The following is a 22,644-nucleotide window of genomic DNA, read 5'->3' as shown; positions in this document are numbered from 1 at the left end:
GCACGCAGGCAATGTTGCCGACCCCTGAACTAAACCAAACCCTTGATCCTGTCTGGCCATCCTTTTTTCAACTTAGCAACTTAAATTAGGGGTGCGTCTTCGACGCAGGTGTGTCTTCATTGCCGGGAAATACGGTAATTTAACACTCTTCGGTCACAATTGGTCTTAATGTATCCGGTTCACTACTACTTTGGGGCCAAGGAAAGAGCGTTCACGTCGCGGCCCTGTTTCAACCAATCTTTCCACCACCACACACAAGAAGCACAAGAAGCGCAAGACAGACACCATTGTGCAGATGCCGAGAAGTGTGTTCAGCTCTGGCTGAACAACTTCTAATCTTGTGTGTGGACTCGATAAGAAGAAGACTACTACTTTCATGATAAAGTATTTTTGTTTTAGACATTGGCAATAATATCAATACAATAGGACAGTACAGTGGTGCAACGGTAGAGCTGGTGCCATACTTGCACCAGAGACCCCGGTTCGATCCTGACTACGGGTGCTGTCTCTATGGAGTTTGTACGTTCTCCCTGTGACCTGCGTGGGTTTTCTCCTGTAGCTCCGGTTCCCGCTCAACACTCCAAAGGTTTGTAGGTTAATTGGCTTTGGTAAAGATTGGAATTTGTGTAGGATAGTGTAAGTGTGGGTGATCCCTGGTCGTTGCGGACTCAGTGGGCCGAAGGACTTGTTCCTGCGCTGTATCTCTAAACTAATTCTTGAAATTTTAACAAACATTTAATAAATATGGCTGCAAAATTGTAATTTTGCAACTAAATTCTATTTGCCCAGATGAGATGCCACATTTAGCAATCTTGGCAATACCATTTCTAAGCAGACACAAAGTAATCACTCAGGAATTAGGGTTGGTCTCTGCTTCGTGCAGTTTGAATATGTGACTGACCTCTTGCAGTCTTTCCACAGACACTTAAAGCTCCGGTTTGTTTTCTTGACTGACTCCGTTTCAGCAGAGGAGACCGAAACCACAGAGGTCTGGTGCCCTGTAAACTGTTCCGCTGCAGGGGAAATCTGCGAGTGTGGGTGTTGGTTCACTGTCTGCTGAACGGACACTGGAGCAGGTGAACCCACTTTAGGAACTCCCTGTAAACAAGCCAAAGCATTATGAACCAAACTGGTGTTTTTTCAAAGTTTTGAGAAAATCATAACAAATACAATCAAACAGTATGTCAAGTAATTACAAATAGATCTCAACAGAAAATATGCTCCTTGGTCAAACAGATGAATGCTTAATTTTCTCAGTTTATAACAAACTGCAGAGATTGATTAAAAAAAACTGCTGGATCGTAATCGTGTGCAAATGTGTGATAATATGCAATCAAAGGTTACAATAATTCAGCAAATGAGCAGATATGTTAAACCCCATTAAGGCAAGGACATTGGCCACAGGGGATCTTCAATAGCTTGTGCCCATGAGGACTTAAACAATTTCATACTAGGACAGCAGAAGACCATTCGAATCTCAATATACACAGGCCAAAAAGAAATCTAGCAATATAATAATTTAACACTAACTTTACATTCAGATGCAGTAGTTGTGATGGTGGTGACAATATAATACTTAATCTATAGCTTGAAATTTACCAAAGTTGGTACATTCATTATGCCTCTCAAAGATTACGATGACAATTATTTAGGAGTACCAATAAGTGTACAGTAATGTTTGGGATAAAGACCCATCATGTATTTATTTGCCTCTGTACTCCACAATTTGAGATTTGTAATAGAAAAAAATTGCATGTGGCCAAAGTGCATAAGGCCATTATTGTACATTTTGGTTTCACCATGTAGAAATCACAACAGTGTTTATACACAGTCCCCCCATTTCAGGGCACCATAATGTTTGGGACACAGCAATGTCATGTAAGTGAAAGTAGTCATGTTTAGCATTTTGTTGCATATCCTTTGCATGCAATGACTGCTTGAAGTCTGCGATTCTTGGACATCACCAGTTGCTGTGTGTCTTCTCTGGTGATGCTCTGCCAGGTTGGTATTGCAGCCATCTTTAACTTATGCTTGTTTTGAGGGCTAGTCCCCTTCAGCTTTCTCTTCAGCATATAAAAGGCATGCTCAATTGGGTTCAGATCGGGTGATTGACTTGGCCACTCAAGAATTCACAATTTTTTTAAATTATAAATCTCAAATTGTGGCGTACAGAGGCAAATTAATAAATGATGGTTCTTTGTCCCAAACATTATGGAGGACACTGCACATGTTATGCTTGAGCTATTTCTACAACCTGTGTTTTATATAATTATGGATCTTCACAACCAAGTCTGATTCACATTGAAAGTCAAGATCAGATTTAGTACTACCCGTTTACAGCATTGTTGAAAAATGATTAATTCAGCACCAACAAAAACAAAATTAAAATAAAGACTCTTATATTTATGATGAACGACTTGGTGGTGGCATGCAAAGCTGTGGTCAAGTGAAAACCTGGATATTATTTGGGTGCATTTTCAGCTGGTCTGATAAGGGCAGTTTCTTCTTGCCTTAAGATATAGCTGTGGAACTCAAGTATTGATACACCAATTTAAGGCAAGCTAAACAGCAGTTTCCATGTCCAATATTACTTTTGCAGAAGAGAAAACATATCATTTGAATTTAACAATTTCATACTGGAGAATTTCAGAAGAAACGGGATGATCTCATATCATGGCCACTGAGCAGATAACATCAACATTCCAATTTAATGATATTGTATCCATTCATTAGTGAATGTTCTCATCCTTGGTCTATCCTTGTTGGAAATACTTTTGTTCAAATAGCTTTCATGACAATCTTGATTTATTTTCACTGAATTCCTACATATGCTATCCAACTGCAAAGTCCACCTACACTGATTGTGTTTTGGAACAGTCAGTTTAAACGGAGAATTTTTGCAGTTCTCTCACAGAAATACTGTTGCCAATTGGAGCAGATAGACAGTAATAACATAATGTGCACTATTTAAATTTAAATTATTTTTATGCAGAGGCTCCCAAAGTTAATACACAAGTCCTATTACCACATCACTACAGCTAAGCACGATCACAATTTGCAGAGAAGGTCTTTAAGGTTTGTGTGATTGGTTACAGTATTTAGAAAATACAATTCTACCGTTCTAACCAAAAATCATGTTTCCTGTCAAAAATTCTAATTCTCCACTCCACCAATCCACACATGTGTGATTTTTTCTATGGCTAACAGTAGATTTATGGTGTATATGGAAGGAATATGTAAAGCACAGATGATCAGCTAAACAATGTGGAAAGAGTCATATTTCAGCTTCTGTATCTCTCTCACCATCTAACTATGATAAGTATATTATTACACCCAATTTACCCTTCATCATTGAATAAACAGTGAAAACTAATCCAAAATACTCAGAACAAATCTAGATAAGCAGTCATATTTGTTTAAACCGAAGATACTTCTCTCAAACACAATTTAACTGTATGTTAATGATTTTAATAGCTTATTATCATTCCATACTTGACATTCCAAGGCTAATGTCACCCCAGTCATATTGCTTGCTCAAGCATTGCTGATAGATCACACCCAGATACTTGAAGCAGGAGATAAGGCCACACTTTCTTCTTTCGCATCACAAATCTACATTGCCTCTCTTGAAAGGCTGGTTTCCCCCGAGTTGCAGAACACAAAGTTAAGCTTCAACTTCCCAAGCTGTTCATCGGTGATCACTCTGTTTAATTTAATCCAATATTTTCTCTTCAGAACCCCAGACATCGTTCCCTGATTGGAGATTTTGTTACTACTGTATATTAAAGATTTTCTAGGAATCAAACAGTACAAATAAATATCCTATCAGCACATCAAGTGTGGAAGCTTTACCGATTGTAAACACAATAGACAGCTACTGCATCCCTGCATACTTTAAATATTTAGAAACAGCATTTAGATAGCAGCTTTCAAAATCCAATGAACACCTAAAAACTGCAATGACAATATATTTTTTGGAAGCCATTAGTTGTAAAATAAATATCATTAATAACAGTCTAACCATCTTAAAGTTCAACAGCATTGCCAAAGTCAAGACCCATGCCATCAATATCCTGTGGGTTACCATTGATCAGCAACATAACAGGACTGACCATGAAGATTAGATTAGTTGATTGCATATACACATGGCTGCAATTAAATTCCTATTGGCATGAATAAGTTGCTATAGCAGAAAGCAAGAGGTTGGGAATCCTGTAGCAAGTAACTTAAATACTGATACCCAAAAATATGCATAACTATGGGCTATGCGTGAGTGGTGCAATATTGCGTTGGGAGAGCAGATCCAATGGGTCTGCACTTGGTCTAGTATATATACCTATAAAAGTCTCATCTTGTAAGTGTGTTGTATGTGTGTATATCTATATGCTTTGTATCTTCCTCAAAACGCAACACGGTAGCGCTTACATTTTTAGATATTCTTACTCACATTTTTCCCGTCCACGCCGTAATCTGGTCCACTTAAGATTTCACCAGACTGGTGAAACCAGACTGATTCCTGGGATGTCAGGACTTTCATATGAAGAAAGACTGGATAGACTAGGCTTGTACTCGCTAGAATTTAGAAGATTGAGGGGGGATCTTATAGAAACGTACAAAATTCTTAGGGGGTTGGACAGGCTAGATGCAGGAAGATTGTTCCCGATGTTGGGGAAGTCCAGGACAAGGGGTCACAGTTTAAGGATAAAGGGGAAATCCTTTAGGACCAAGATGACAAAAACATTTTTCACACAGAGTGGTGAGTCTCTGGAACTCTCTGCCAGAAGGTAGTTGAGGCCAGTTCATTGGCTATATTTAAGAGGGAGTTAGATGTGGCCCTTGTGGCTAAGGGGATCAGGGGGTATGGAGAGAAGGCAGGTACAGGATACTGAGTTGGATGATCAGCCATAATCATATTGAATGGCGGTGCAGGCTCGAAGGACCGAATGGTCTACTCCTGCACCTATTTTCTATGTTTCATCCTATATTTCACGTTATTGATGATTAATGCTTAAAAAAAAGCCAAAAAACGTTTCTCAGAGAGCCTTTTTTCAGGAGCTTCCAGTGATGATGTCACAATGCCACTCGCCGTGCACCAATCACAATGGGCTCTCAAGCTGCCGAGTGCCACACCCCCCCTCCCCCCTTGCTATTCATGATTAAAGTTTCAAAAAAAATCCAAAACCATCTTTTAAAACACCAGCTTCCAGTGACGTCACAATGCCCCCCCCCCTCCCCCCGTCAACGGTAGAGTGAACCAGAATATTCCACCACCTTCCAGTGACGTCAGGGGGAAGGCCTCATTTCAAAACAGCTTCATCAGCTCCCCAACGGTCACTTCTGCACTGCTTGAGGTCGACTCAACAACGACTTCTGCAATGCTTGATTCTGACTGCTTCATTTTCACCATCTTTAAAGATAAGATTTATTTTAAGACACCTCGCGGTTTTTAAAAACAGATTAACCGTGCTTTTATTCACTTTCTCGGCCCCGCTCGCTTGGCTCGGCCCCGCTCGGTCGGCTCGGCCCGCCTTGCTTTTATTCAGGCCCCACTCTATCGGCTTGGCCCGCCTTATTTTTATTCATTTTCTCGGCCCCGATCGCTTGGCTCCGCTCACTTGATTGACGTTGGTTTTATTCCTTTTATTTTAAAAGACCTCGCGGTTTATAACTTGATTGCACTAATTTAATATCACATTTAAAAAAGATTTAAGGGCCCGTCCCACTATTTAGGTCTGTTACAAAACTTACCTTCAGCAGCGCTGCAGTTCTGCCACTGGCCATGTGCGCTACTTTGGCGCCTTTGATGGGGGGGGGGGGGGGGGGGCGGGATTAAAATGCTCTTTTCTCCTGCCTGTCCGAGATGTATTTTCTCGGGCTTCTACCTGATGCTGAAAATTCGTTTCGACTGCCGTTCTCAGAATTTTTTTTTTTTAAACAAATTTCACCGCTGGAGTAAAATAAAAAGCTACTTCGAACGTCGTCAACTCTGACAATGGGACGGATCTCACATATGGGACAAAACATAAGGTATGTCGTTTATTTTACATATAAACTTGCTTCTTAGGATTTCTTTAATCAAAATTTAATGTTGCGAAAATGTGATTTGGGCCCCATACGAACTGGCAGTGCTTTTCCCTACCGATATGGGGTTTAAATTCACCGCAAACCGCAATGTTCCAATCGATCGCGTTCCACAAAATCTCACTTGCAAGATGATTAAAATGGCCATTCATTTACGGGAATTAAACACTAAATTCCTTCCACATGGCCTATAAATTAATGACAATGAGTTGTAAATATCATGTTATATTGTGAATTCCTGTGTGAATGTTATTTGGACAATTAGGCTATTTAAAAATGTTAACCTTTTCTTAAGAAATGGATAGATGTTTAAATTGTTCATCCCAGTTTGGCAAAAGAATAAATCAGGGAAGGTAGTGCATCCATGGATAACAAGGGAAATCAGGGATAGTATCAAAGCAAAAGATGAAGCGTTCAAATTAGCCACAAAAAGCAGCCTACCAGAGGACTGGGGGAAATTCAGAGACCAGCAGAGGAGGACAAAGGGCTTAATTAGGAAAGGGAAAATAGATTATGAAAGAAAACTGGCAGGGAACATAAAAAGTGACTGCAAAAGTTTTTATAGATATGTGAAGAGAAAGAGATTAGTTAAAACAAATGTAGGTCCCTTGCAGTCAGAAACAGGTGAATTGATCATGGGGAACAAGGATATGGCGGACCAATTGAATAACTACTTTGGTTCTGTCTTCACTAAGGAAGACATAAATAATCTGCCGGAAATAGCAGGGGACCGTGGGTCAAAGGAGATGGAGGAACTGAGTGAAATCCAGGTTAGTCGGGAAGTGGTGTTGGGTAAATTAAATGGATTAAAGGCCGATAAATCCTCAGGGCCAGATAGGCTGCATCCCAGAGTACTTAAGGAAGTAGTTCCAGAAATAGTGGATGCATTAGTGATAATTTTTCAAAACTCTTTAGATTCTGGAGTCGTTCCTGAGGATTGGAGGGTAGCTAATGTAACCCCACTTTTCAAAAAGGGAGGGAGAGAGAAAACGGGGAATTACAGACCAGTTAGTCTAACATCGGTAGTGGGGAAACTGCTAGTCAGTTATTAAAGATGGGATAGCAGCACATTTGGAAAGTGGTGAAATCATTGGACAAAGTCAGCATGGATTTACGAAAGGTCTGACGAATCTTATAGAATTTTTCGAGGATGTAACTAGTAGAGTGGATAGGGGAGAACCAGTGGATGTGTTATATCTGGACTTTCAGAAGGCTTTCGACAAGGTCCCACATAAGAGATTAGTATACAAACTTAAAGCACACGGTATTGGGGGTACAGTATTGATGTGAATAGAAGACTGGCTGGCAAACAGGAAGCAAAGAGTAGGAGTAAACGGGTCCTTTTCACAATGGCAGGCAGTGACTAGTGGGATACCGCAAGGCTCAGTGCTGGGACCCCAGCTATTTACAATATATATTAATGATTTGGATGAGGGAATTGAATGCAACATCTCCAAGTTTGTGGATGACACTAAGCTGGGGGGCAGTGTTAGCTGTGAGGAGGATGCTAGGAGGCTGCAAGGTGACTTGGATAGGCTGGGTGAGTGGGCAAATGTATGGCAGATGCAGTATAATGTGGATAAATGTGAGGTTATCCACTTTGGTGGCAAAAACAGGAAAGCAGACTATTATCTAAATGGTGGCCTATTAGGAAAAGGGGAGATGCAACGAGACCTGGGTGTCATGGTACACCAGTCATTGAAAGTAGGCATGCAGGTGTAGCAGGCAGTGAAGAAAGCAAATGGTATGTTAGCATTCATAGCAAAAGGATTGAGTATAGGAGCAGGGAGGTTCTACTGCAGTTGTACAGGGTCTTGGTGAGACCACACCTGGAGTATTGCGTACAGTTTTGGTCTCCATAGATGGAGTGCAGAGAAGGTTCACCAGACTGATTCCTGGGGTGTCAGGACTTTCATATGAAGAAAGACTGGATAGACTTGGCTTGTACTCGCTAGAATTTAGGAGATTGAGGGGGGATCTTATAGAAACTTACAAAATTCTTAAGGGGTTGGACAGGCTAGATGCAAGAAGATTGTTCCCGATGTTGGGGAAGCCCAGGACAAGGGGTCACAGCTTAAGGATAGAGGGGAAATCCTTTAAGACCGGGATGAGAAAAACATTTTTCACACAGAGAGTGGTGAATCTCTGGAACTTTCTGCCATAGAAGGTAGTTGAGGCCAGTTCTTTGGCTATATTTAAGAGGGAGTTAGATGTGGCCCTTGCGGCTAAAGGGATCAGGGGGTATCGTGAGAAGGCAGGTACGGGATACTGAGTTGGATGATCAGCCATGATCATATTGAATGGCGGTGCAGGCTCTAAGGGCCGAATGGCCTACTCCTGCACCTATTTTCTATGTATCTAGTAATTGAATTTTGTAATTAGCTACAATTAGGTAACTAACTAATTATATGCTTTGATTTCAGATCCAAATAAGATTGTTTCATATTTGTGTATATACATATGTGTAAATATGTATGTATATATATATATATATGTGTGTGTGTGTGTGTGTGTGTGTGTGTGTGTGTGTGTGTGTGTGTGTGTGTGTGTGTGTATATATATATATATATATATATATATATATATATATATATATGTGTGTGTGTGTGTGTATTTATATATCTATCTATATTTAAAACTCTGTGTGTCTGGCTGTGTGTGTTTCTGACTTGTGGCTGCCAGCCTTTGATTCGTTGCCACGCCAACACCCGACCCAGAAATGCTGATTTCCCCCCCATTTCGGTAGAGATTTCACTTTTCATTCCAAGTATCCACTCCTCATTAAATTTTGTCGTGTTTCTGTACACATTTTTAATAAAATCCTTCTCCCCTCTCGTCCCCCCCCACCCACTCATGCGACCATAACGACTGCTGGCGCCCGCATCTCGCCTCAAAGACGCCATTTAAAAACAGCCGCACTGCTGATTCCTGAGCCGCTTGAGTTGGAGGACCACGTCTCCCGTGGGGGCTACGGGTAGGGAACGGCTGCGTTGGGGGAGCAGACTCAACGGGTCTGCACTTGGTCTAGTATACCTATAAAAGTCTCATCTTGTATGTGACTGTCTGTATGTTTTGTATCTTCCTCAAAACGCTTAAAGTTTTACATATACTAACTCACATTTCTCCCGTCCACGCCGTACTCAGGTTCACCTAAGATTTCATCCTATATTTCACGTTATTCATGATTAAAGTTTTCTTTAAAGCCAAAAAACTCTTCTCACAGAGAGCCCTTTTTCCAGCAGCTTCCAGTGATGATGTCACAATGCCATCTCACAGATGTCCAATCACAATGGATCTAATTTATAAATGACATCACAATGGGACGTTGCCAATGTAACCACATCTTCTCACAGAGAGCATTTTTTCCAGTAGCTTCCAGTGATTATGTCACAATGCCACAGTGCAACAATCACAATGGGCTCTCAAGCTGTCAAGTGCACAATGAGACGTTGCCAACGGTAACCGCAGCTGTTCAGAGCCTTTTTCCAGCAGCTTCCAGTTATGTCACAATGCCTCACAGTGCACCAATCACAATGGGCTCTCAAGTTGCCGAGTACCACAATGACATCACAGCTTCTCAGAGAGCCCTTTTCCAGGAGTTTTCCGTGATGATGCTATATTTCACGTCATTGATGATTGAAGCTTTAAAAATGCCAACTTTAACAAGATTTTTACTCTTAAAATCCTTCCTGCCAGCTTCCAACACACTTCGATACAAAATTGCAAGACAGGAACACTTTGAACTTTTTACCTTAATGGGATATCACAGCAAGTGCTTCAACAGGAGGGGGAAGGCAAATTGGTATTGCAATTGGACCTGCAGCGGCAGGCAGGGGAAGTGCAATTGGATTTTCTTTTAAAGTCCAGTGCTGAGGGAGGCAGGGGAGTGCTGCAATCTTACGTTCGGGAACGGCTTCAGTTGGGGGACCATGCCTCCCGTGGGGGCTACGATTTAGTGGTGCAATATTGTGTTGGGGAGCGGTTTGCGTTGGGGGACCAGGCCTTGCATGTGTCAGCAACCCAACGGTTCCCACTTCGTCTAATATTTAATTAAAATTTTACCATTAAGCCTTCATCATTCATTTCTGGTGCTCATTTCTACATTGTAACTTTTCCACATTCGATTTGGTTGTTTTGTCCTGCAAAATTTCACACTTTTGAGACATTCCACCAATGACCTACCTCAATTTATTTTTAATTTAATATATTCCCCTTTCTTTGGGTTTGCATTTATGAAGGTCTTTTTTCAATGTTTCTTCGTATTTTTCATTTTCCAAGATCTAATGGCTTGTTGTTTCCAAGGTTACCCTTTTAAATAACAAGTGCTACAAACGTTGACTAAATGAATAAATCGAATTAAGTAATTTCTTAATACCCTAGACAATTATTGTACATATATTGCATGTATTGTCAACTGGGATACAGGAATTTCCTTAAATGCTCAAATCAGGCCAAAGCCCTATAAGCATCTTTTAAATTATTTTGGAATAATTTAAATTCATAGCGCATCTTATATACTTACTGCTATTGTTGCTGGATTAATGGTGGCTCCAGCGGGAACAGCCACCATCATGGTGTTGCTACCAGATTTTGTAGGGTCACTAACAGTCATGATTCTCACCCCTACTTTATTTGGGATACCTGCCATGGAAACACCAGTCGCGTCGTCACCAGGCCTCTTGATTGCTTGGCGAGATGGCTGACCTTCACAGGTAGAAAGCTTTGACGCAGAGACTGCATTGCTGTTCTGGCAGGTGATCACTTGCAAAGACTCTGGAGAGTTGGACTGTACAAGCACATTGCCATTGTGTTGAGGCTGAGGCATGGTTACGTTAAAAGTGACTGCTGACGTTCCAGTCGATAATATGGAGTTCCGGTGTGATTGAACTGTAGGATTTGGTACTATTACTGTAGTGTGTCCATGCAATTTCGAACTGGAAACTGAAGAAGGTCCATTGCACATTTTTCCCAGTTGACTATTCTCACCATCCAGATGACATTGAACATCCTGCTGCTCCTGGTTCAGAATCTCCCCATTCCCCAAGTGGTTAGACCCTACTAATTTCTCACTGGGAACATCCTTTCCCAAGTGTGAACGATCACCTTTAGCAAAATCAGAATCCCCATTGATCATAGGTCTTTTTAATGCATTTTTAATTTCTACTGCATCAGCTTTTTCTAAAATTGGATCTCCATTTGTCAATTTTCTCTCGCTGCTAGCTTTTGATTCCTGTAAAACTGATGTGGTTCCCACAGAATTACAATGATTCATCCCTGAGCTGGGGCTCGCCTTCTTACTTTCCCCATTAAGCAGTTTTCCAGTCTGATCAAGTTTTCCATTTATGTGTCCATTGCTCGAATTGTAAGCATTGGTCACAGGAGCATTTTCTATCTGTCCAAATGTTTGCTCTTGAGATTGCGAATTAAACATTTTCACATCATCAGTTTTCTGACAAACTTTTTTCTCTCCTTCAAGCTCATCTACCATTGAGTTGCTTTGGTTAATAGTAGTACACGACGGCTGGATAGGTTGAGTACTGGTGACTGGCTTTCCACTAAAGTCTCCGAAAAGACTGTTTGAGTTTGTACTTACTTGGTTCACATCTGGGTTGGTTAAATTGGTATTTGGTACGACAGTGACCGTGACTTGTTGATTTAGAGGCGATCCCTGGAGAATGGTGTTTGGGCTGGTGGTAGAAATGAACTGGCCAGGAATAAATTGCACAGTTTGTAGGCCTCCGTGTGGCTGTACAATTTGCAAGTTTGGTTGACTCATAACCAGCTGCTGAGATTGGGGTTGAGCACTCGGTACTGTGTTGGCCATCATTTGATAAACTATCTGAGGACTTTGAGCCCTGGTAACAGAAGATGGTACTTGCGGAACAGGAAGTAGGAGTTTGCCAGTTTGTGAATGAGGTGGTGGTTTAGGAAGTAATAACTGTTTAATTACGCTGGTTTCACCTGTATTAGGTTGCGGGCCTACCATGGAAGGCTGTTGAACATGGACTTGAATTGGGGGTTGCTGGACAGAAACCATTTGCCCACAAGTACTTGGGCTCACCAAAGAAGATGGTGGCATTTGGGCAGAAGAAATTCCACCTGGATTTGTTAGAACAATCTGATGAAAACTGGCAGGGTAAACTTGGCCTTGATGTCCTACTATCACTTGAACACTTTGTTGGGGTTGTTGCTGTTGAAGCTGGGTGGAATTGCTGACAATGGTTAATGGCGTTGAACTCATATTTTGAAATGTCTGTGAAGAGTTTTGGCTGCCTGCAATGGTAAAAGTCTGATTGCTTGGTAGCTGAAGTGCAGCAGCTGATACAACAGTGGTGGGAGCTGCTGTGTATTGAAGGTGCACCTGCACAGGTTGGGCAGTAGAAGACTGAATCAGTGGTCCTTGGGAAAATAAGGCAGAACTTGTAATGGGTTGTGTTCTTGAAGCAAATTGAGAATTAGGCAGCGTCGGATGCAGAACAGAAACCGTCGAGGTTGAACAGGCTGGCTGCTGTCCGGCTAGAGATTGGTGAGCAACTGTAACGCGGGGAAGATGAACAGAGGTGGTCATGGTGGGCAGCTGCACTGCAGAAGTAACTTTGCTTGCTGCAACTTGAACTAAAGCATTTCCAGAAACTGCTGTGGTTACTCCAGAATGAAAAATTGGATGAACAGTAGATGTTAGTACAGTATTAGGTTGTAGTCCTTTGTTTGCAATAGTACAGTACTGACGATGCTGGACAGGTGTACTTATCACAGGAGGCAGCGGGGTAACACACTGGGTCTGAGTTGTGTAGAGAATTTGGGTGACTGGTTGACTTGTAGAAAAGGTAGACACAAGGTTTCTGTGCACCTGAACAGAAGGGCTTTGAACAGTAGCAGAACCTAGAAGCAACAGAAAAATAAGTATTTAAATGCAAGATATATACAATTTTATTGCAATAGCATTCAGTAAAGATGGAAATTGGCTTTTTTCATGAATCCAAATATAACTGCACAAAAGCATTCCATGAATGATTCATAAAAATTGTTCCTTTATTTTTCTACCCTTAGTTTCCTAAATTTTCTGTTCCTCATTTTTTTCTACCACTGAAAGTCTTCAGTGAACACCTACAAATATTTCAATATGTTTGCACAAATTCAAATTACAACCTCAGCAAATAAATTGTGAACCCTCTGTCATTAGTATGTCGAATTTAACTCCAAATCAGTTGGATCATTTAAAATATGACACGTATCACAAATTCATAGAAACTGAATAATCCAATATGGAAAACGGCAATTTAACTGATCTAGTCTGCATTGACTTTTCCCACTTCCTGCCATTTTGCTAAATCACTGTAATTTTTAAATTGCCTTTCGAGACTCAAATATACTTTTGAAGACAGAAGCCGGACTGAAAAAGTTTAATGTCAACATTATTATTTTTGCTGGTCACTCTGAATTTATGCTGTTTATCAAGTGTTTTTACCACTGAAAACAGTTTCTCGTAATAAACCTCTTCCAAATCCATCACAAATTTACATTTATTAAGCTGCCTTAGTTTTCACTGGCCCTCTAACCTATCCATGTAATTGCAATCCCGCATCTTGTAAATATCGTAGAATCATAGAATTACAGTGCCCTCCATAATGTTTGGAACAAACATCCATCATTTATTTATTTGCCTCTGTACTCCACAATTTGAGATTTTTAATAGAGAAAAAAAAAAAATCACATATGGTTATAGTGCACATTGTCAGATTTTATTAAAGGGTATTTTTATACATTGTGGTTTCACCATGTAGAAATTACAATTGTGTTTATACAGACCCCCCATTTCAGGGCACCATAATGTTTGGGACACATGACTTCACAGGTGTTTGTAATCAGCTCTCAGCACCTAGTCTTTCCTCCATTCTTTCCATTACCTTTGGTAACTTTTATTGCTGTTTATCAACATGTGGACCAAAGTTGTGCCAATGAAAGTCAAAGAAGCCATTATGAGACCGGGAAACAAGAATAAAACTGTGAGACATCAGCCAAACCTTAGGCTTACCAAAATCAACTGTTTGGAATATCATTAAGAAGAAAATGAGCACTGGTGACCTTACTTATCACAAATGAACTGGCAGGCAAGGAAGACCTCCACAGCTGATGACAGAAGAATTCTCCCCATAATAAAGAAAAATCCCCAAACACCTGTCCAACAGATCAGAAACACTCTTCAGGAGTCAGGTGTGGATTTGTCAATAACCACTGTCTGCAGAAGACTTCATGAACAGAAATACAGAGGCTACACTGCAAGATGCAAACCACTGGTTAGCCGCAAAAATAGGATGGCCATGTTGCAGTTTGCCAAGAAGTATTTAAAAGAGCAACCACAGATCTGGAAAAATGTCTTGTGGGCAGATGAGACTAAGATTAACTTATATCAGAGTGATGGCAAGAGCAAGGTATGGCGGAGAGAAGGAACTGTCCAAGATCCAAAGCATACCACTTCATCTGTGAAACATGGTGGTGGGGGTGTTATGGCCTGGGCATGTGTGGCTGCTGAAGGTACTGGCTCACTTATCTTCATTGATGATACAACTGCTGATGGTAGTAGCATAATGAATTCTGAAGTGTATAGACACATCCTATCTGCTCAAGTTCAGACAAATGCCTCAAAACTCAATGTCCGGCAGTTAATTCCACAGCAGGGCAAACATACTGCTAAAACAAATGAATTTTTCAAAGCTAAAAAATGGTGAATTCTTGAGTGGCCAAGTCAATCACCTGATCTGAACCCAATTGAGCATGCCTTTTATATGCTGAAGAGAAAACTGAAGGGGACTAGCCCCCAAAACAAGCATAAGCTAAAGATGGCTGCAATACAGGCCTGGCAGAGCATCACCAGAGAAGACAGCCAGCAACTGGTGATGTCCACGAATCGCAGACTTCAAGCAGTCATTGCATGCAAAGGATATGCAACAAAATACTAAAAATGACTACTTTCACTTACATGACATTGCTTTGTCCCAAACATTATGGTAACATGAAATGGGGGGGGGGGGCTATGTATAAACACTGCCATAATTTCTACATCGTGAAACCAAAATGTATAAAAATGGCCTTTATTAAAATCTGACAATGTGCACTTTAACCACATGTGATTTTTTCTATTACAAATCTCAAATTGTGGAGACAGATGCAAATAAATAAATGATGGGTCTTTTTCCCAAACATTATGGCGGGCATTGTACATAGCACAGAAGCAGGCTTTCCTTCATCTATCTCCTCTCCAAAGTCATCAATTTATTCCTAAAATATTCACGAGTATTCTCTATACACACCCTTCTAAATAGATCTAATTTATGAAGAAGCTCCAGTTTACCTCCTCAAGCAACTTTCAATCTGTTTAAATTATTAGATTCAGTGTGCAAATGGTTTGCATTAGTGCTGAGGTGTTATATAATTTGGTTATTGTTTAACCAACCAATGGCATAATTACTGCAAAAATCTACTTTGGGTTGCTAGTTACTTGGAAGATAGTAAACAAAGAGCTAATGCATATGTGACAAGCAACATTTCACAAGGTTCTTGATCTAGGTGAATGAGTAGCATCTCATATATAGAAAGCGATGACTTAGGAGGCTCACTAAATTGTATTGATGAGAACACAAGTAAAAGGCGGAAGCTTACATATATTTGTCTATTATTCCTTTGCTCAGTTTTCTAGATAGTGGTCTAATGAGATGTTAAATTGGTAAAGAGATACTAGATTTCCCCTGTAGTCAGAGACAAAAGGATTTAACTGCAAATCAGGCAAGTATGATCCTTGGTCGTAGACATAGCTTCGTGGGTATTATGCACTTGATGCCTCCACTATGTGACACACAGACTGTTGGGAGGATAGTCAATCTGAACGCAGATTGTAGACCATTCAAGTGGAGGGAGATGTAATGAAATGGAAATAGAACTGGCAATCAGAGGGTCAGAAATGGCTTTCTACAGGTATGACTGTTAGTCCCAAAGACAAATAAGAACAAACTGCTGGAAATACTCAGTAGATTATGCAGCATCTGAGAAGAGAGAAATGGTGTTACTATTTCAGTTTGATAACTGAAGGGAAAGATTTTAAAAAAAGAAACAAAATAAAAACCTCCGTCAAACTAGTGAACACATTTAGTGTTAATAATATGACTTCTTCTACTCTGGAGTATTCAAAAACAGAATGGGTGATGCATATAGCAGTGTATATGCATGCAGCCCGTTTTCCTTAAAACACCATGTGTAGGAAAGAACTGCAATGCTGGTCTGAAGAAGGGTCTCAACCCGAAATGTCGCCCAATCCTTCTCTCCAGAGATGCTGCCTGCCCGCTGAGTTACTCCAGCATTTTGTGTCCACCTTCCTTAAAACTCTGTACTGTTTGTTTATGGCCTCTTACACTGTTACAATACGGTCCAACTCAAGCTCGAGGAAGAATGCCTCATCTTCCGAATCAACACTTTGTAGTATAATAAGTTCTACAATTTCTATTAATCCATTTTGCCTGTATCAGAAATGGCCATGTTTACTGCAGGTACTGAGGAGGGAAGAGACAGTAACTTTAAGACTTTTGCCTCCATCACAGTGCCTGGTGAACTCACTGTGGTGGATGTTAATTTGTGTTTATTGTGTGTTTTGTTGTTTATTATTATATGTATGGCTGCAGGCAACGACATTTCGTTCAGACCGAAAGGTCTGAATGACAAATAAAGGATCTAATCTGATCTAATCTAGCCAGCTTTGATCTTGGAGCAGTTATTCTCTCTCCAGTAGCACAGACTGACCTCTTGGGTATATCTGACAGCCCTGCACTCGCAACAATTTACACTCGGGTGTCTGCATTGTCACTTTGTCACCATTAACCCCTATATAACCCCACGGTAACCCAGCCTCACCCCATCAGACATTGCCTTTCTCCTTTCCATCTCATTCTCCATTTTCTTTTCAACTTATAACTAGCTTTTCCTTTCCCAGATCCGAAGAGTCTTTGAACCGAAATGTTAATCTCTTGGGTAGACACAAAATGCTGGAGTAACTCAGCGGGTGAAAGCAGCATTTCTTAAGAGAAGGAATGGGTGACGTTTCAGTCGAGACCTTTCTTCAGACTGATGTCAGGGGAGGGGGCGTGACAAAGGTAGAATGTCGTCGGAGACAGTAAGACTAGTGGGTGAACTGGGAAGGGGGAGGAGATGGAGAGGGAAAGCAAGGGCTATCTGAAGTTAGATAAGTCAATGTTCATACCACTGGGGTGTAAATCACAGTGGTATGAAGTGCTGAGCCACCAGGAGATCAGGTAGGTTAAGAGGGACTGAGCGGAAGTGTTCAGCGAAACGATTGCCAAGCCGGCGCTTGGTCTCGCCGATGTAGAGACGTTGACGCCTGGAACAGCAGATACAGTAGATGAGGTTGGAGGAGGTGCAAGTGAACCTCTGCCTCACCTGGAAAGATTGTTTGGGTCCTTGGATGTAGTCGAAGGGGGAGATAAAGGGACAGGTGTTGCATCTCCTGCGGTTGCAGGGGGAAATCCCTGGGAAGGAGGGTGGTTAGGGATGTACGGGACAAGTTGACCAGGGATTTTCTGTGTGGAAATGGTCTCTGAGGAAAGCAGAAAGGGGTGGAAATGGGATGATTTGGCCAGTAATGGGATCCCATTGGTGGTGTCGAAAATGTTGAGTATTATATGGTGTACGCGACGGCTGATGTGGTGGAAGGTGAGGACAAGGGGAACTCTGTCCTTGTTATGAATGGGGGGGAGGGGGATCAAGAGCGGAGCTGCGGGATATCAGGAAGCAGGGTTGGAAGAAATGTAGTCAAGATAGCTATGTGAGTCAATAGGTTTGGAGTAGATGTTGGTCAATAGTCTGTTTCCCTTGATGGAGACGGTGAGATCTAGAAACGGTAGGGAGATGGTCCAAGTGAATTTGAGTGCAGAATGAAATTAGTGGTGAAGTTGATGAAGTCATTGAGTTCTGCATGGGTGCAGGAGGTAGCACCAATGCCGTCGTCAATGTAGCGGAGGTAGTGTTCGGGGATAGGGCCGGTATACGCCTGGAACAAGGATTGTTCGATGTGCCCTACAAAGAGGCAGGCATAGCTAGGGCCCATGCGAGTGCCCATAGCGATGCCTTGGATTTGGAGGAAGTGAGAGGAGTCGAAGGAGAAATTGTTGAGGGTAAGAACCAGCTCTGCTAGGCGGAGGAGAGCATTGGTAGACTCTGCTAGACGGAGGAGAGCATTGGTAGACTGCTAGGCGGAGTTAATCTCCTTATCTTTCTCCAGATGCAATTTCACCTGCTAGGTGTTCCCAGCATTTTCCATTTTTATTTCAGATTTTACAGATTTTTACCAAATAAAGCTGTTTGGAGTGGTTCACGGTTCCCTAAAATCAGCAACATAATTAGACAAAGATTACTCGAGAACTAGGAAAAGTACGTAGCAAAAATAATTGTGATCATGGTGGCATTTTAGCCATGGTTCATTCTGAGAAATTAAACGAGGAAATGCATTTTAGAAGAGTTAAAATAATTAATTTTGAGAAGTTTTCTGAAATACACAATGGAATCAACAAAGAAGCAAGCTAAAATACATGTTTTTTCTGCATTGAGATGATGTTAATAGTAACCTCAGTCTGAGATCGTCTGAGGAAATATTACAAAAAAGCAGAGCTCAGCATGCTATTGGAGTGTCATACGGATCAGTCTGAAATTTGAAAATTGAAATATAAAAGCATTGATAAAGATATGGAATTAGATTAAAAGTTTGTCAGTAGATAAATAATGACAAGCGATTCAGGAAATATTTCAATATTCTGAACAAATACACATTCCCCAGAGAAATAAAAACAGGAAAGAAATCCATCTGTGGACAACTAAGGTGATTATGGGAGTATTAGATGGATTAGAACATTGCTGAGTAAAGCAGCAAGACTGAGATTGTGAATGCAGCAAAGAATGACGAAAAACGATGATGAAGGAGAAGACAGAATGTGAAAGTAAATCTGCAAGACATATAAAACAGATTGTAACAGCTTCAGCAACTACACAAGAAAGGAACAGATGCAAAAGGAAACATGGTTTCCATAGAAACAATGAAAGGAATGAAAATTCATGTTAGAATAAGGCTGAAGCATTACACAAATATTTGGCATCTTTCTTCAATGCAGAAGACAAATGCCTCAACAATGAGACAGAATGTCCAAGTCAGGAACATATGTGATCACCAACATGAAGTATCGTAAAAAATTAAGAAAGAAAAAATCCTCTGGAGCAAAAAATATATATCCCACAGACCAAGATGAAGTGGCTGAAGTGGCTTGATACAAAGGGTAATATAAAGCCAGCTAATAAAGTTAAGGTACTTATCCAAATAATTTGGGATGTTTCTAGATAATTGCAAGTTACAGATAGACACATACTCTCCCATTTCAAGCCAACTCAGAAGAATGCTGATCTCTCAAAATAATATCATAAATCTGTGGTGCACAACATAAACCACACAGCTGGCCCAAGGGGTTTCTTTTTCAGGCCTGCTCAGTAGCCTCTGATGTGGCTACATGAGCCCAGCTGCTTCTGCAAATGTCTCCAAGAATCCCCAATTCGTTGTTTTAGTGATATATGAACAACGGATTGGGGATTCTTGGAGACATTTGCAGCTGGGCTCATGTAGCTATATCAGAGGCTGCTGGGCAGGCCCGAAAAAGAAACCCCTTGGGCCAGCTTTTGTCTAATACTTCCATGTTTACTTGACTGGTGTCACAAAGGGCACCCGAAGGGTCCTATAGCCGCGTGTGCGCAGTTGGGAGAGGGTCGTCGGGTGTACTTCACTGCCGTCACAACGAGGACCCAATGGGTTCATGGGTCGTCTAATATCAAATAAAATTACACCATAGAACATAATGAGCAAGAGTCCATCAAATCGGCTCCATAATTTAACAAGTTCATGGCTGATTTAATTGTGCTTTATGACCTGTTCCTCACTATCCTCAAACCATTGCCTTGAAATACATTTAGTCCGGACAGTGGCAGGCTCCAAAACTCTCGGAGAAGAGAATTCCAAAGATTTGTGGCCCTAAGAATAAATCTCACCTCCATTTTAAATGGATAAACTGTGTTACAATGCCCGCTTGATTCCATTGCAAAGAAAAGCATTCTTGTAACGTCTATCCTGGTGAACGTCTTCAGAGTTTCAATGACTTTATTGCTAAATATTCTGGTGTTTATATCCATTCAGCTCATCCATTTAAAAAAAAAAAATCATGCACGCCCTTTATTTCAGGAATCTACCTCAAATGTATGAGTATCCCTTTTTTTAGAAATGGGGAACAAAACTCGACGCAATATCTCAAGACTAGCCTGAACAGTTTCAGCAGGACTTTCCTATTATTATATTCCAACTCCCTTACAGTAAAGGCCAATATTCCATTTGCCCTCCTAATTAAATATTAGTTTATGTTGCATACATGTGGACACTCAGATCATACTATAAAGCAGCATCACTCCATTTAAATATATATTTTTTCTATTCATCCTAAAGAAAGCAGATAACTCCTACTCCACCCAGCTACATTTTCCCCAGTCATTTAGGCTATCCGTATTACTTTGCAGTCTGCGTCCTCCATGAGACTTGCCTTCTCATCTTTGAAACTTCACCAAATTTAATTATAATGAACTAGGCTCTTTCCTCCTCGTCATTAATAAAAATTGCTGAACAGTACAGGTCAAAACAGGGATCCCGGTGGCATATTACCAATTATAAAGTGCCAACTAAAAAATGGCCCATTTGCTACAAATCTCTGTTAGTTAGCCGGTTTGCTATTCATGCTTGTGTATTACACTTCCCCTGGACCCCCTCAACCCTCCATCCCCAAATTCCATGGACAGTAACTTTTCACGATTTTTGAAATCTACTTATTACTTTTAGCAACCCAGCTCGATATTTCTCAGAAAACTTGTCAAACGTCATATGTGCCATGGTTAATTGTCATGAACTTCTAAATGCGCCGCTACAACTCAATCATGAATAGAAACAATTTCCAATGCCCGATGTTACACTGATTAGGTGTAGATTCCTGCTTTCCTTCGCCATCTTTCACCTTACAAATATTTCAGAATGCCATTGAAAGTGGTAAAAAATTAATTGACATCAAATAGAAATATAAAGGCAAGAAATCCAATGCCTTACAAAACAATATAGCTGCATACTACAACTCTAGTATGGTCTGAATTGCAAGATTTAAAATTCTGCAGGATACCAGAAATAAAACAGAAATGTTCGAAGAAGAGCTTCATGGTGAAGCAGCAGTAGAATTGCTGCCTTACAGCACTTGAGACCCTGACTTGAGACCCGGACTCTGTGCGGAGTTTGTACTTTCTCCTCATGACTGTGCGCGATCTAAAATTGTCCCTAGTGTGTAGTGTAACAGCGATCGCTGGTCGGCGTAGAGTCAGTGGGCCAAAGGGTCTGTTTCCACACTATATCTCTAAACTAAACTTAGCCAGTGAAGCAGCATCTGTACAACAAAGAGTTCAGGGATCAATCCTGGAGAATACCTGAATTTTTTCAAACATTGCTAACATTTGAGAAAGTTTTTCACGAAAATAAATTAATCCTGCCTCGAATGAAGCGTGGGATGATTTTGTGGAGAATAAACTAATCAAAGAATGTAAAGTTAGAGAATCTAGGAAGAATAAAGTAACAATGACAAATATTTTGTAAACAACAAAAATACTACATTTAAAGCCTTAAAATATTAAAATCAACCTTGAGTTTACCAAAGGTAGACAAAAATGCTGGAGAAACTCAGCAGGTAAGGCAGCATCTATGGAGCGAAGGAAATAGGAGACGTTTCGGGTGGAGTCTCGACCCGAATCGTCGCCTATTTCCTTCGCTCCATCACCCGCTGAGTTTCTCCAGAATTTTTGTCTACCTTCGATTTTCCAGCATCTGCAGTTCCTTCTTAAACATTGCGTTTACCAAAAATGCTATTGGATCTCCAGAACTAAAAAAAGGCTTTAAAGATGATTTTAAATAAACTGTAAAAAATATTAGCTGTAATTCTGAATCTTAAATAAAAAAACAATTTCTGGTTTGCTATTGCTTGGAAGCGCTCCAAATAGAAATAGGGCTGCTAATAAACTTTAGCATTTGTATGTTTATATACATGACTGAAGACACCAATATTTAGTTAAAATAAAAGGTAAACACAAAATACTGGAATAACTCATGAAATTTAGCTTCTCTCCAGAAGAATCTTCTCTCCAGAGATGCAGCCTGTCCCGCTGAGTTAGTCCAGCATTTTGTGTCTACCTTCGAATTAAACCAGCATCTGCAGTTCTTTCCTACATAGGTAAATAAAAGCTTTTTTTAACACGAGTACCATCATAAGAAGTTTGGATAGTAATCTGGTCACCTGCATGAAATGCATGCATCGTGAATTACCGTATTTCCCAGCAATGAAGACGCACCTGCATTGGGGACGCACCCCATCACCTCCACCGGTTGCGCCTGTGTTGAAAGACACCGTGGCTGGCGGGTGGGCCGGCAGAAGGCGCTGAGGT

General features: G+C 40.8%; 1 protein-coding gene across 1 annotated transcript in view; it reads right to left on the bottom strand.

Moving 5' to 3' along the window:
* The window catches only part of LOC116986938 (AT-rich interactive domain-containing protein 2-like), a 196,672-nt gene that overhangs the window by 17,577 nt on the left and 156,451 nt on the right, over positions 1 to 22,644 (bottom strand). The window contains exons 15-16 of the mRNA XM_033042763.1: positions 10,604 to 12,963; positions 902 to 1,098 (exon numbers count right to left, since the gene is read on the bottom strand). Of these exons, the coding sequence (XP_032898654.1) occupies positions 902 to 1,098; positions 10,604 to 12,963 (2,557 nt within the window). The remainder of the gene's footprint in view (positions 1 to 901; positions 1,099 to 10,603; positions 12,964 to 22,644) is intronic.

This window comes from Amblyraja radiata, chromosome 24, assembly GCF_010909765.2.
Source record: "Amblyraja radiata isolate CabotCenter1 chromosome 24, sAmbRad1.1.pri, whole genome shotgun sequence".
Classification (NCBI taxonomy): Eukaryota; Metazoa; Chordata; class Chondrichthyes; order Rajiformes; family Rajidae; genus Amblyraja; species Amblyraja radiata.
The sequence above is the reverse complement of the archived record's forward strand: the minus strand, read 5'-3'. Positions and strand labels throughout refer to the sequence as shown.